At 37.0% G+C, this 14,584-nt stretch overlaps 1 protein-coding gene across 1 annotated transcript in view; it reads right to left on the bottom strand.

The window, feature by feature from the left end:
* Positions 1–422: 422 nt before the first annotated feature.
* stat5b (signal transducer and activator of transcription 5b) overlaps positions 423–14,584 on the bottom strand; it is a 30,659-nt gene continuing 16,497 nt past the window's right edge. Inside the window, exons 11-19 of the mRNA XM_073866744.1 lie at positions 13,115–13,237; positions 12,666–12,758; positions 12,142–12,348; positions 10,224–10,318; positions 9,968–10,110; positions 9,676–9,831; positions 9,220–9,277; positions 5,423–5,530; positions 423–4,867 (exon numbers count right to left, since the gene is read on the bottom strand). Coding sequence (XP_073722845.1) covers positions 4,744–4,867; positions 5,423–5,530; positions 9,220–9,277; positions 9,676–9,831; positions 9,968–10,110; positions 10,224–10,318; positions 12,142–12,348; positions 12,666–12,758; positions 13,115–13,237 — 1,107 coding nt within the window. The 3' untranslated portion in view covers positions 423–4,743. The remainder of the gene's footprint in view (positions 4,868–5,422; positions 5,531–9,219; positions 9,278–9,675; positions 9,832–9,967; positions 10,111–10,223; positions 10,319–12,141; positions 12,349–12,665; positions 12,759–13,114; positions 13,238–14,584) is intronic.

The following is a 14,584-nucleotide window of genomic DNA, read 5'->3' as shown; positions in this document are numbered from 1 at the left end:
AACAGTTACGTCCCAGACAGGTAATTTTACAATTATATAAACAATCATTTCCGTTTCCATTTAAGTTAGCTTGTTAAAACTTTTCAATCTCAATGTTGGAAATCTGTGCCTTAAACAAGTCAAAACAAATTAAATACCCCACACAAGCTGCTCTTTACATGGGAAACAAAAAACAGCACGTGACTCCTGCTTTCAGCTAATAATTTGCACAGATAGGAAATATAATTACTTTCTTAATACTTATGAATTTCAGCTGGTTACTTGCCTTGGTGACTAGCTTTTCTTAACGTGTTCAATACTTTTTTCCTGTGTCATTCAACTTTATTACTTTATCAACTTTATATTTGTTGATTTCTTGATGTCTGGTGAAAATTTCATGTGAATAACCTCATTATTATAAAATATATGTACAAAAAAAAATGTTGATGCGTTCAATACTTATTTCCCCCACTGTAAATATTCTTAGATATCCTGGAAAAAGTCATAACCTTAAGAGTTCAGAAAAGTGACGGAAGGAAGGGTGACTGAGTATATGGGGCCCCGGCATGTGAGGGGCCCTCAACCATCATTTTATAATAATTATTAATGGTATTATTTTATATCTGTCTGATCTGTGTTACATGTGGGAGGCGCTTTTGCCGTCAAACATGCGCTATTCGCCTCAACAGCGTCTTCGCCCAAGTAAAAAATATTCAACTCGAGCAAAAAATTCGCTTGACGTGAAGTTAAATCCCGCAAGTAATCTAGAGCGAGTAACGTGAGGCCCGCGTTTGGTGTGTACGTAGCATTACTGCGGGTTCACACCAGACGCGAGGTCAACGGTTTGCGAGAAGTAGATTACATACAAAGTCAATGCAAAGACGCGATCAGATGCGTCCTCGCGTGGGGCAATGCGAATGGCGCGATATGGGACACGCTGTGAAAACACGCGCTATTCGCCTAAAACGTGTCTTCACCCAAGTTGAAAATATTCAACTCGAGTGAAAAATTCGCATGACACGAAGTTAAATCCCGCGCATAATCTAGAGCGAGCAACGTGATGCGATTGCACGCTTCGCGCTTGGTGTAAACCCACAGTTACTGTGGGTTCACACCAGATGGGAATTCAACGATTTGCACGAGTCGATTGCATACAAAGTCAATGCAAAGACGCAATCAGACGCATCCTCGCGTGGGCCGATGCGAATGACGCGATATGGGTTGCACGTTTGCAGCGAAAACACGCGCTATTTGCCTAAAACGTGTCTTCACCCAAGTTGAAAATATTCAACTCGAGTGAAAAATTCGCATGACACGAAGTTAAATCCCGCGCATAATCTAGAGCGAGCAACGTGATGTGATTGCACGCTTCGCGCTTGGTGTAAACCCACAGTTACTGTGGGTTCACACCAGATGGGAATTCAACGATTTGCACGAGTCGATTGCATACAAAGTCAATGCAAAGACGCAATCAGACGCATCCTCGCGTGGGCCGATGCGAATGACGCGATATGGGTTGCGCGTTTGCAGCGAAAACACGCGCTATTTGCCTAAAACGTGTCTTCACCCAAGTTGAAAATATTCAACTCGAGTGAAAAATTCGCATGACACGAAGTTAAATCCCGCGCATAATCTAGAGCGAGCAACGTGATGCGATTGCACGCTTCGCGCTTGGTGTAAACCCACAGTTACTGTGGGTTCACACCAGACGGGAATTCAACGATTTGCACGAGTCGATTGCATACAAAGTCAATGCAAAGACGCGATCAGACGCGTCCTCGTGTGGGGCGATGCGAATGACGCGATATGGGGGGCGCGTTTGCAGCGAAAACACGCGCTATTTGCCTAAAACGTGTCTTCACCCAAGTTAAAAATATTCAACTCGAGTGAAAAATTCGCATGACACGAAGTTTAACCCGCGAATAATATAGAGCAAGTAACGCGATGCCCCGCGTTTGGTGTGTACATAGCATTACTGTGGGTTCACCCCAGACGCGAGTTCAACGATTTGCATGAGTCGATTACATACAAAGTCAATGCAAAGACGCAATCAGACGCGTCCTCGCGTGGGCCGATGCGAATGACGCAATATGGGTTGCACGTTTGCAGCGAAAACACGCGCTATTCGCCTAAAACGTGTTTGGTGGGTACATAGCATTAGAGGTAAGCTAATCGTTTCAGGTTCAGAGTTTGTAAGAATGTCAAGAAATAATGAAATAAGCGATTTTTTTCCCATAACTTGCTAGAAATGTCATTATTGTTCGCATAAGAGGTCGTTCTGGGGGAATTTGTAAAATAACACGTAATCCTATTTAAATTAACAAAATGAACGAAATGACTCAAAAAGATTTGTTCATTTTGATGAACGAGATTCAAAGATCTGAATCAGAAAAATTATCCGATCTTGCCATCATTATTAAAGACGTAGTCTTTTCAGCTTGCCACTAGGCCTAAATCACAATTTTTCTGCACCAATAAAGTAAATTTTGCCAAGATATAGAAAATTGGGTTTCACCTGCACCTGTCTGGACGTGTTCTTAAACATTACAGATGCAGTCTTTTCAAGCCACTATAGTCCTAGGCTAAATCACTATTTTCCTGCACTAAACAAGTGCATTTTGCCATAATATTTTCAGAGATAATAGACAGGATGTTATACAGTAATAATTTAATGAAAACCCAATTTTGACCAAAATTGACATTCTACATATTTATTGATTTTCCTGAAAACATTCCAGTGAGACATCCAACGGGTTTTGCCAGATCACATCACATGTCTTTTAAAGTAAAATGATACATTTGTGGAAAAAAGATACATTTTTGAGCTTATTTAAAGATTGATTGATAAGTCATGTTTAAAATGTAAACAACACTGTAAGTTGTGTACGATCTAAAATGGCGGCACGATGGCTCAAGTCTGACAACATCATGGGGGTGTGGTTTGTTGCCTACTGTGAAGCACGAAAGCTTGAATCTGTGGATTTCAAAACTCTTGAAACATATATTGTACCTTAAGGTTTAAAGTTTGAGGGCTTGACATAAACTATGCATGCTCCTTTACGTTGACAACAAACCTTGCCCGCATGATGCCGTCAGATTCTAAACACCAAAGATTTTGTGAGACCTGGCTCCACCTATCCTGGGTGCGCAAGACGTTCACACTGGTTCTTGTAAGTTTAGTAACTAGTCGTCATATATGGGTTATGACGAAACACGCAGTCACAAAGCACGCATGAACCAATGAACTTGCCACTAAAATGATGAGGCAAACACCAATTGAAAAAAGAGAGAGAGAAAGAGAGAGAGAGAGAGAGAGAGAGACAGTGAGATAGAGCAGCACTCAGCAGCTGTCAACCTAATTTTTATAACACAGTGCTTGTGGTCAGATTAAAATAGGGTTGGAGCTAATTGGTGCATGACCCCTAACTAAGAGGAAGCTTGAAGACGGTTTCACACACTGAGCGACTACATCATCGAATGCTGTAAAAACCAAAGCCATTTAATACGGGAAAGAGATGTTGTGCGACTGACTCAGTGACGACAGTGAATTCATCAGAGCTAACTTAATACAGACTGCTGAAATACACCGAAAAAAATGTGAGAACCAAAATATGTTGTCTCTTACTGTATGTTTTAAACATTTAGCATCATATATTCTGTGTAACTGTTAAGATTTTGTCAGTATTATGATTAAGGTAAAACATACATTATGATGAGCATTTAAAGAGGAATTAAATTTTACCACTAAATTCAACAAACCCAACAAATAACAGCAACTCTGCAAATCCACGTTTCAGTGCAGATATTCCAGTTTTTTAGCAGTTTGTAAAAACAAATCTGTTTGCGGTCAACAGCTCAACAGCTTTTTGCCCGGTTTTACAGACAATGCTAGTCCCAGACTACAACGAATGTTTGGCTTAAAGTGCTCACCAGTTATGTTTTTTTCTAAGGCATTTTTATAAACGTGACTTAAATATTCTAACTTAACTAAGGCACAGTCCTGGCTTAAGACAAGCCATGTCTGTAAAACCGGGCCTTAGTGTTTTTAAGCTGTAGATTCACGCTGAACCCCGATGCGGTCGCTCAGTCGGATCAATGTTAAGTCCGAATGCCTTAAAGAGGAATACTTGAATCATTTGCTTTAATCTGTTTGTGCAGTTTCCTCTATTAATCTCTATTAAATTTTCCTCTATTAAAATGTAACATTTGTAACATGAAGCCAGTTTAATTGCTATGATATTCCTGGACTGCCAGGAAATGTACAAACACATCATGCAGGAGCTTTTTGTCAGGATTGTATTTGACAACAGGTGCTTGTGGGCCAACATGTCAACATCTGGCTTAACCAATTAAACGAATGTTTGTTCAACAAATGGAAACTGGTAAGATGCATTCTGTTTAACTGAAAACAGACAACGGCTTTACATCATTCTCATTAAAGCTGGTCTGAATTCTGATGATGTGACCTTCTGATTGGACCAACAGATTGTCATCGGTTTAAGTGCAAACTCATTCAGCCTGACAAAAAAGATGATGTTACTGATGCACGTTCTGTACTGTGCAGAACCATCTACTGTTTTTTTTACATTAATGATAAGAAATAAGACACAAAAATGTAACATGAACGTAAAAGCAGATCTAAAATTCACTGACCGGCCTTGACAAACATCACTTAGAAACATTTCACATTCGTTATTATAAAAGCATGGAATGGAACCATTGAGTTCTTTGTGTAGTTGAGATGAAAGATCATGGGGTCAAAGGTCACGATTGTTGTCCACTCCACTGGGTTTCCATGGGCTGGCGCAGGAACTCCTCCACCTGTCGGGCCATGTCCATAGTCTCGTCCAGATCAAACTCCCCCTCCGTGTCCAACATGGGGTCATTCCTTCACACACAAACAGAAATCAGACACTGGTTTCATTATCGCCACAATCAATGTAATAGCTTGATAAAAATAAAGTGCTTGAAGTGCGGTCTGGTGTAGCAGCCCAAACACCTGCGGCAGCTGCAGCGAACATTACCGCTGCTATTATCTCAGACGGTGATGTAAACAATAATGTGAGTAACCATGAGTGGCCCAATACCTTCAGGAGCCTGTTTCATGAGGAAAACATCTTTTGATGCTATAGAATTTAGAACAAAATTTAAAATTTTTATTTATGCTCCGTCTCTTGGTATGTATCACTATAATAGATTACAAGCATAATAATTTACCATTCAATTTGATATTCTCACATAATATCCCCAAACTGCTAAGTAATCTTCCTTTGACTCTCTCTCTCTCTCTCTCTCTCTCTCTCTCATGCATGCACATGCATGCACACAAACATATACACACACGTTGTACCAGCAATATCTATGTCAATTGTGCACATGAGAGTAAAAACTTTTTTCCCCACTTCAAGCACTGTAAAATAAAAACAAAAACCTCACAACTCACATAGACGGATAGATTGTAAAGTTATGCTGTTGACTGATGGTGGGTGACATTGCATGCTCCATGAAAGAGGAATTCCCGTGAGATGGTTCAGGATTGGGTGAAGAGAATCTGAGAATGAAAATTTGCAATGTAAAATCCAACATTTAGGCCTTTAGTAAGCACTTTTATACAAAGCGTAAGAAAAACAATCAAGAAATTCATTAAAATAAAGCAATACTATAAGAATAGTCATTATGTTCCTTTTTTAGTGTTTACAGAAGTTTTTTATGTAACTTTTTCAAGAAGTCCAGCCACAAAGTGGAATCGAGTCCCAAAGTTATGTTATGCTTTTGACTCATACATCATGCAAATTTCCTGTCTTTTTTTAAATACACTTTTTTGAACACCTCCTACACAGTTTTTATGATTATCACAAAATCTGATAAATAGAGACGCTTCTGACAAACAGTTAGAGTTCATTAAAAGCTTTCTGACAGACCAATCTGTTCTCAAAAACAGCTTTTGCTAAAATAAATGAAGAGTTTGGTTCCAAAACACAATAAACTGAATTTTTTTAAAATAGTTACCACCAAAATCAGTATTTTATCTAGTCAGTATTAAAAAGTAAATTCTTAATTTTATGCAAAATCCGATATTTGCCGTGTTATTCTGTCATCTTTTTTCAATTTTTTCCCAAAACGCGATAAACACCATGAGTCCTCCTTCTCCGCAGAATGCAATAAATCCGCTCAACAAATCACAGCTCACCATGTCACGCATTGTAAACCAACAATGGCGGCGTGTTGAATATACATGGGAACCTAGTTTTTCTCATCTACTTTGTACTTGGTGATCAACAAACAAACAAAAACAAAATAATACTTTTGATGGCATTGATAAACCTGTGGTGGTTTTCTGTGGCAGAGAAGAAACGTAAGCCACTCGGGCACACTGTTGCTCGTTCTTACACGACAGCATGAAGCTTGTAAACACATTAACACCAGGAATCTTATGAAAAACTTTTCATTATTTTACACAAAGTCAGCGAAAATCGAGCAGGACCAAAACATTTTTACAGCTGATCGCTGTCAAAAAAGTTCAGCGACGACGTCCCAAGGATGACAGCAGAAATGATCTTAATATGACAAAGTAAGTGTTTTGATTAATGCCATTAATGTTTCTTTTTTTAATCAGTGTATACCACTAGTCAACTAAATGAATTTAACATGGCAAAGATGAATGCACATTTATATATTGATTCAATAGATTTATAGCATTTTGAAAAAAACTTGTCATGGATTTTGCAGAAAAAACAATCAATTTTTATAATAAATCTTTGAAAATCTAATTATGGATTTGAATTTGTTATGTTATTATAACCTAAAGATGCTATGTGAAAGTTTGTAACAGAAAATAGTGGTTTTCATCTTGTCACTTTCTTGGCAGGGATGGAAATTAGAAATTAGGGTAAATAAAAATAGTATACTGTTTCACCCGGACACTTTTAGAGGAGCCACACCTTCAAAAAATTTGGCATTACATCGTAGGCGTTAAGAGGTCTGCAGAGAAAACACCTCAGGAGGAGCCAGTGGACATAGAGGCAAAGGTCAAAAACGTATTTTTTAAAGAACGATGGAGAAAAGCAGACAGGGAGTCCCGGGATTAGTTTAAGATGGTCCCGTACACACTGCATATTTTTTGGTTGTCACTTCACCTTTTAATGCTTAATCCTGTTGTGTACACACACACTTCAGTAATTTACGGGACTGACAACCACATTCTACAACCGAATTAACTCCTGCAAAATGCAGGTAGTGACAACCGCATTTACAGAAACTCTGTATAGTGTGTACATAACCGAACTGAACAACTAGTAGTTAATAAAGTGTTTAAACGTGCATCGTGGACATGACAGGTCTCTCTTTTGAAAAAATAAATGCCTAGAAGGAGAAAAGTCTTCTGTATGCATGGTTCAGAAAACAACAGAGGCACGAGCGTTTGCTGACTAGTTTTGCCAGATCTTGCACGAACAAAACAGCGAAAAACGAAAAAAAATCCAAATGCTTTATCTCAAAGATCAAAATATTTGTACCGGCATGTTCACACTTTAATAACACCAAAAACTTGATTGCTTCATGAGCCAAAAACTATAAACGGTTAAGCACCAAAACGGTATACAAGTACAAAAAAGACAACGACCTGGCAACACTGAACTGTGGATCAGCCTCACAAATGCGTACAATACACAACGCCAAGATGGAGGTTTATTGCAAAACATAACGCTGTTAAATTATTTTGGTCAAAGCTGTGAGTGATGAGCACACGAGACGGCAGAATGTTGCTATTGTTATCTCTTTGTCAATCATCACATTTTCGTGCAGACATAAAACGAACATTTAGGGGATTCACTCGCGCATTTAAATGTGGTTGTCACTACTGAAAGTAATTTGAAGTGTGTAAGAGGCAGATTAGACAAGTCCGACAATGTTCTGCTCTATATGAGTGATTCTCACGAAACCATTGAAACACCACAGCACTAATGATTTTAGCTTTAAAATGTGTAATATAGTAACATTAAAAAGCATCAGAATTAACACAATACTGTGTTCTACCTTGCACAATGTGTCATTTCAACATAAGAATTTATAATTGGAAATTTTATCTCATTTTCTGCTGAAATTACCATTACCGCAATGTGTCCGGCTGTGTTTGAACATGCGTTATGTTGTAATTTAATCAAATTAACACAAAAATATTAAGAAAAAAAATAAATGGATGTTATGCTAGACTACTTTAGATGACAGAAAAGATATTTACTGAATATTCATGTATAATAATAATGAAGAAAAATTAGGAAAATGATGTGTCCATGCCTGATGTTCTCATCCTCCGCAACACTTTTTGAGAACAGTTTAAGCACACATACAGAATTTTAATAAAGTTTGATTTTGAGTGACCAAGCACATGGACCAGTAACTTACCAGGTAATCATTTTTTATCAGTTAATTTGAAATATTGTCTTGTCAGAATGCTTACACGACATTTTGATTATCATTACCGCAACAGATGCTTATTAAATGTTAATTTAATTAATAGAAGCATAATACTTTGATTTTAAATGCATGTGCAGAATCTCCAAATTATGTTCTTTCAGGTTTGTCATGTCATTTTGAAAATATGTCAGTGTTGATGTTTTCTGACTGTTGCGGTCATTAGATTTTTTAGGAGTAATTTTTTAAATTATGTTACAAAAAGTGTTAAATGATAAGTAAAAGTTTTTAAATTAATGTTCCCATTTACTCCAGACTTTGTTTTTCAATGTCTGGTGGGAAAAAAGTCAATTTAAGCAATTTTTACATTTTCATGCTTGACATTTTTAAAACCAAGTTTTCGTGAGAATCACCCTGGTATAGAAAACACGTTTTTACTGAAATTAGCCAAAATGGATTTATTGCATTTTGGAACCAAACTCTACATATAAGGTTGTATTATCACAAGAATTTGCTGTAGTGAACAGAGGATAGCAAGGCATTCCAAGGCCCCTCCCCAACTGCCATGACGGAAAAGGGTTTGCTACATTGGGACTGGATTTTAGTGGGCTAACATAAAAGAAATGCCCAGTTCCATCAGATAAGGCTTTGTGTTCAAGGCTGTTGAAAGGAATCCGACTCCTTCCCCACTGCATGAGGAACATGAAGAAAAAAGTATTTTTTTTTTCTGTCAAGGTTTTGTAACTTGGATGAAAAAATACCTTTTTCTTGTCTTCTTGTTTCTGACTTTTAACATTTTTTATGATAGTCAGGAGAAACGATACTCACTCAACCTTCACCACCTGCTTGATCTCTGGTTTGACATATCCATCACCCACTGCCTTTGCTGGAAAAATACAAGTTCACATTCATTAAGAGATGCATCAAAAATCATCAAGATACATTATTGTTCACAAACAACGGAGCCCGTTTATATTTAAAGTCCTATACTAGACCCTGATCTTATACAGTTCACCCAATAAGAAAATTCTGTCATTATTTAGAATTATTCAGATGAAGTGTGAAGAATGCCAAGTCATTTTATTCATTTTTATGGACTTTTATATTTGTCCTTTTAGGAGCTTGAAAGAAGTGTGACAATCCTTGTGATCAACAGAAAGAATAACAGTATACAAATTTAAAACATAGAATAAGTCAATAATGACAGAATGATTATTTTAGGGGCTTTCAAAAACAAGTATTCAACATGAATTCATTTCAGAAGATCCCAGAAAGTAATCATACAGTTTGGAGGTGTGCAGTAACGTGAGAAGACTTCGTCTTTAGGCTGGTTAGGGTAGAGGAATAGTAGATGGTTCAGATCACTGATCCGATCAGCCAAAGAGCGGATGGAGAAATCTTTAGTAGTGAAGGGCATGAGGTTCCACACCATTCGTTCTCCTGCAAGAAATACACAGCATCACATTAAATGATACTTCAGTTAATATTTGGAGTAAATGCACAACACACTCTAGTATTTTATGGATTGATGTGGCTTTGGTGACATTTGGTCTCTACTCATGGTAACATGCCCTACCTGCTTTATTGGGGTTCTCTGCAACCCATGCAATAGTGATCCCTCCAATCTCAGAGTCGCTGAATCGCAGGAGAAATGTGCCATTGGGTTTGGACATCAACATATCCTGAGCCTGCTGTTTGTTCAGGAAACCCAAAATTGCTCTGCAGACAACAACATGACGTCCCAGTGAGATCTGAACAATTATTACTTAAAACTCCAGTGAGATCGGAGTAGCCAATATTCATTGTTCAAGTGAGATCTGTGTAATCATTACCCATCATTCCAATGAGACTTCAGATGTTTCTTCATTAGCTCAATTACTCCATCAAACCACTGCCAGAATGTGAAATTTCTGCTTGGTAAACTCTCCTGTAAACACAAGAAACGTTATGTTTTTTCAAATTAATTATCTAAGGGATACACTGCATAATGAAATTCAGCAGGGTTCCCACACCTTAGTGTGGACCTTTCAAACTGTCCTGGTCCAATACCCTCAAATTCAAGGACTAAATGTGGGGACACATTTCAAGGTTACATCGTGTTACCTTTTAAAATACATTAATACAGTTCCCTTTTGAGGGAACTCGCACTGCGTTACTGCGGTGACACTCCAGGGGTAAGTGCGTCTGAATGTGCATATCAAATTCAACCAATGGTGAGGCTTAACGACAAAGACAGGGTGACGCGGGAGCCAGGAAGTATATCGCTATATGAAATATTGTCAAAGACAGTGTAACAGGGACGCAGGAATTATGGCAAGGGAGACGTAGCGTCTCATTCCATTCTCAGGGAACAACAGTTACATACGTAAACAAAGACGTTTTTTTAAGTGTCAAACACAATCATGCAAAAAAGCATTTTGGTATGAATAAACATTCGCATACAGAAGATATAAGCATTTAAAGCGGCACGTGTGCTTATAAAGTCTAGAATTTTTATGATATTATCCTACACTACACAGAAAATAATATGGATTTTGCATAAAATTGATTAGAGCACTTTCAATGACCTGTATCTATGCATGTATATTTTCAAAAACTTCCCAGGGCCTTGAATTTTTTTTCCCCAGATTCACAAACTTTCAAGGATTTCAAGGACCCGTGGGAACCCTGAGACAGGGTACAGGGTTCCTGGCAATTTTCTCGCGAAATTGTTTATGTCAAGTTGTTATAACAAAGACAATGTCATCTTTGCATTAAAGGAATAGTCTAATCATTTTCAATATTAAAATATGTTATTACCTTAACTAAGAATTGTTGATACATCCCTCTATCATCTGTGTGCATGCACGTAAGCGCTGGAGCGCGCTGCGACGCTTCGATAGCATTTAGCTTAGCCCCATTCATTCAATTGTACCATTTAGAGATAAAGTTAGAAGTGACCAAACACATCAACGTTTTTTCTATTTAAGACGAGTAGTTATACGAGCAAGTTTGGTGGTACAAAATAAAACGTAGCAATTTTCTAAGCGGATTTAAAAGAGGAACTATATTTTATGGCGTAATAGCACTTTTGGGAGTACTTCGACTCGGCGCAGTAACACCCTCCCTCTCCCATTATGAGAGGGAGAAGGGGAGCGGACTTTTCAGGTGAGTCGAAGTACTCCCAAAAGTGCTATTACGCCATAAAATATAGTTCCTCTTTTAAATCCGCTTAGAAAAGCGCTACGTTTTATTTTGTACCACCAAACTTGCTCATATAACTACTCGTCTTAAATAGGAAAAACGTTGATGTGTTTGGTCACTTCTGGCTTTGTCTCTGATTGGTACCATTGAATGAATGGGGCTAAGCTAAATGCTATCGAAGCGTCGCAGCGCGCTCCAGCGCTTACGTGCACGGACACAGATGATAGAGGGATGTATCAACAATTCTTAGTTAAGATAATAACATATTTTAATATTGGAAATGAGTAGACTATTCCTTTAAAAATGACATGATTGAATGAAATGACACTTAATGACAGTTGTCATAAACATCCATAAAATCTCCTTCATGTTCATGGCACGTGTCATGTCATGATTATGAAGGTGATTTGTCAGTCTTATGAACACCCCTTCAAGTAAAGTGTTACCAACCTTAGTGTGTCGAATACAACTTCTTTTAAAGTCTTTTATATCTAATATGATGTTTTTATAGCAAATACTGTACTGCTTTATATGTGTGTAGCACAGCTGTGTATTGGTTAGTATTACCCTGTTGAACTGAGACCAGGTGATGGTCATATTGCGATAGTCCTCAGGATTGTTGCTGGAGCTGCTGAAGGCCTTCTGAGCGAGGAACACCAGATTATCTTCTGACAGGCCTCTGTCGCTCTGAACCTCTGATTTATACTTCATGTTCAAAGCCTCACACAGCTGTGGCCACAGAACTTTATCAGGTACCACAAATGGCACTCGACCCTGAAACAATAAAAACATAAAACAAACTGATTATAAACCATAGAAAATTACACTCATACAATCATGCTTTTTTTGCCTAGTGCAAAGGATTATTGAGGCACACATCTTCGAGTCAGCAGAAAAAGGTAAGAAATAAAAAAGTAGTTATAAAAACAACTGTCAGAGCTACATACACAATGAATACAACAATAACCATCTACCGGTATCTAATAAGATCTAAATTATATTAAATTATATTATATTATATTATATTATTCCCGCATACTCCTGATGTTAATCAAATGTGTAAATGATACGTAACTGGTGTGGTAACATACCGGTTCAGAGAAAGCATTGTCCCAGAGCACAGTCGCTGTGGCGTTGTTGTCTTGACTACCATGAACAATAACCACGACAGGCAGTGATAATGTCTGCACAAGACAGAAAACAACGTTTGACACAAATGCTACGTCAATGTATGCAAGTACTAACACAGTCCTTAACATTTTACATATCACTACTCTGCCCTACAAAGGCAAAAGGCAGTAACTTCGTTTTTGGTCAAAAATTACTTATTTTTGAGACATTCAGGATGTCCTTTATTATTTGCATTAGTATCTTGAGTCAATTTTATGTTTTTTTCGAGAAAATAAAAATAATGAAGAAATTAACTGACAACTGAAACTCACTATAAGTCTAAACTTTAAAGTCATTTTTCTCATTTTCACAATCTAGCGAGTTAAGGTCTTTTGCATTTGTAGGGCAGTACTGCACAGTACATTTTTACCTTGACATGAAACACAAGCTCATTTCCTCCCACACTGAACTGAGACTCAAACAGAACGGTAAACTTTTCCTCTGTCACTGATTCTGCCCCACGCCGGTCTGAACGCTTAATACGCTTCAGAGACTGCAAAAGACAAACAGTTAAAGTTTTAATAAAAATCATCAACTAAATAGCAGGACAGAAACACACACACAATCTTTACAACACTCAGTGATTCCCTTTATTGACCAACCTCACTAAACAAGTCATAAACATGTCAGGTTATGCAAATACAGTAAAATTCAAAACAGTATAGTGGATTGTTATCCACCAAATAGTATACTGTATTTGCGTTTCATCTAAAAAAATATATTACAGATGTCCCATAGCAGAACAGAAAATCACTGTTCTCAAAACCATTTTTTTTTTATTTGAGCTTGATATCACAAAAAAAATTAAGCTTCTGTAAGCTTTTTTTCTCTATCATGACACATTTACAAAAATTGCTACTAGGTTGCTCCACATGCCACTGCTATCCTAATGATGAAGAATGAGGTAGAAAAAGCTTTATAAATTATTTATTTACATGGCTATTACCTAGTGTACAGTATATGTATTGTCAAAACTTTTTTTTGCTAAATATAAGGTGTTACATATTATAAAACATTAAAAAATAAATAAACCAAACAACTATTTACTTAGTAGATACCAAATATTTGACAAAAGTACTCGCAAATGTTGTGAAATTATCCAAAAAAGCGTTTATATTACAGTTTTTCTCAATTGCTAAAACACAATTTCTGAAACTTTGCTTCATTTTCGGAAAACATTAAACACAAAACCTCATCTTCAAGCACTATTTGCAAAACCTCTGACTCCTCTTGCAAAATGAAACTTTCGCCCCAAAACAGTTTTACCTGTCTTCAAAATCAAACTCTGCTCTCAATCCATAAACAAAGTGATCGAAATTATATACACTATCAAACAGTGAGTAAACACTACACCAAAAAATAGAAAACACATAGTTCAAACATATAGTACTCAGGGAGTACATTTTTATAGTGTAACTCTCAGTCATTTGGACAAATTGCAAATGCTTTGATACAATCAAGCAGATGATTATGTAAAAATGTCTGATGTTTGCAATTTCAATTTAATTTTCATAAAAATACAGTATACTTACACCTCAAAACATTTAGGAATTAGTTCATTGTGCAAGACATGTCATGCAAAAAAAATTAATTCCTGTCAAGTGAATCCCTATTTTTTTTGTAATTTTTTATTTGTACTGTAATTTTTTTTCAAAATCACAAGTTGTGTAATTTGTTTACAGAAAAAAAGGTGAAAATGTAAAGTCATCCACAGTTTACATAAAAAATACTGACACATATAATTGTGTTCACTTGGTATAACAACACAGCAACATCTTGACTCTCTTGTTCATGAACAATGACACACGGACTTGCCATTTTGATGGGATTGACATGTTCA

Source organism: Misgurnus anguillicaudatus, chromosome 4 (genome assembly GCF_027580225.2).
Source record: "Misgurnus anguillicaudatus chromosome 4, ASM2758022v2, whole genome shotgun sequence".
Lineage (NCBI taxonomy): Eukaryota > Metazoa > Chordata > Actinopteri > Cypriniformes > Cobitidae > Misgurnus > Misgurnus anguillicaudatus.
This window is presented reverse-complemented; position numbering and strand designations above follow the sequence as displayed.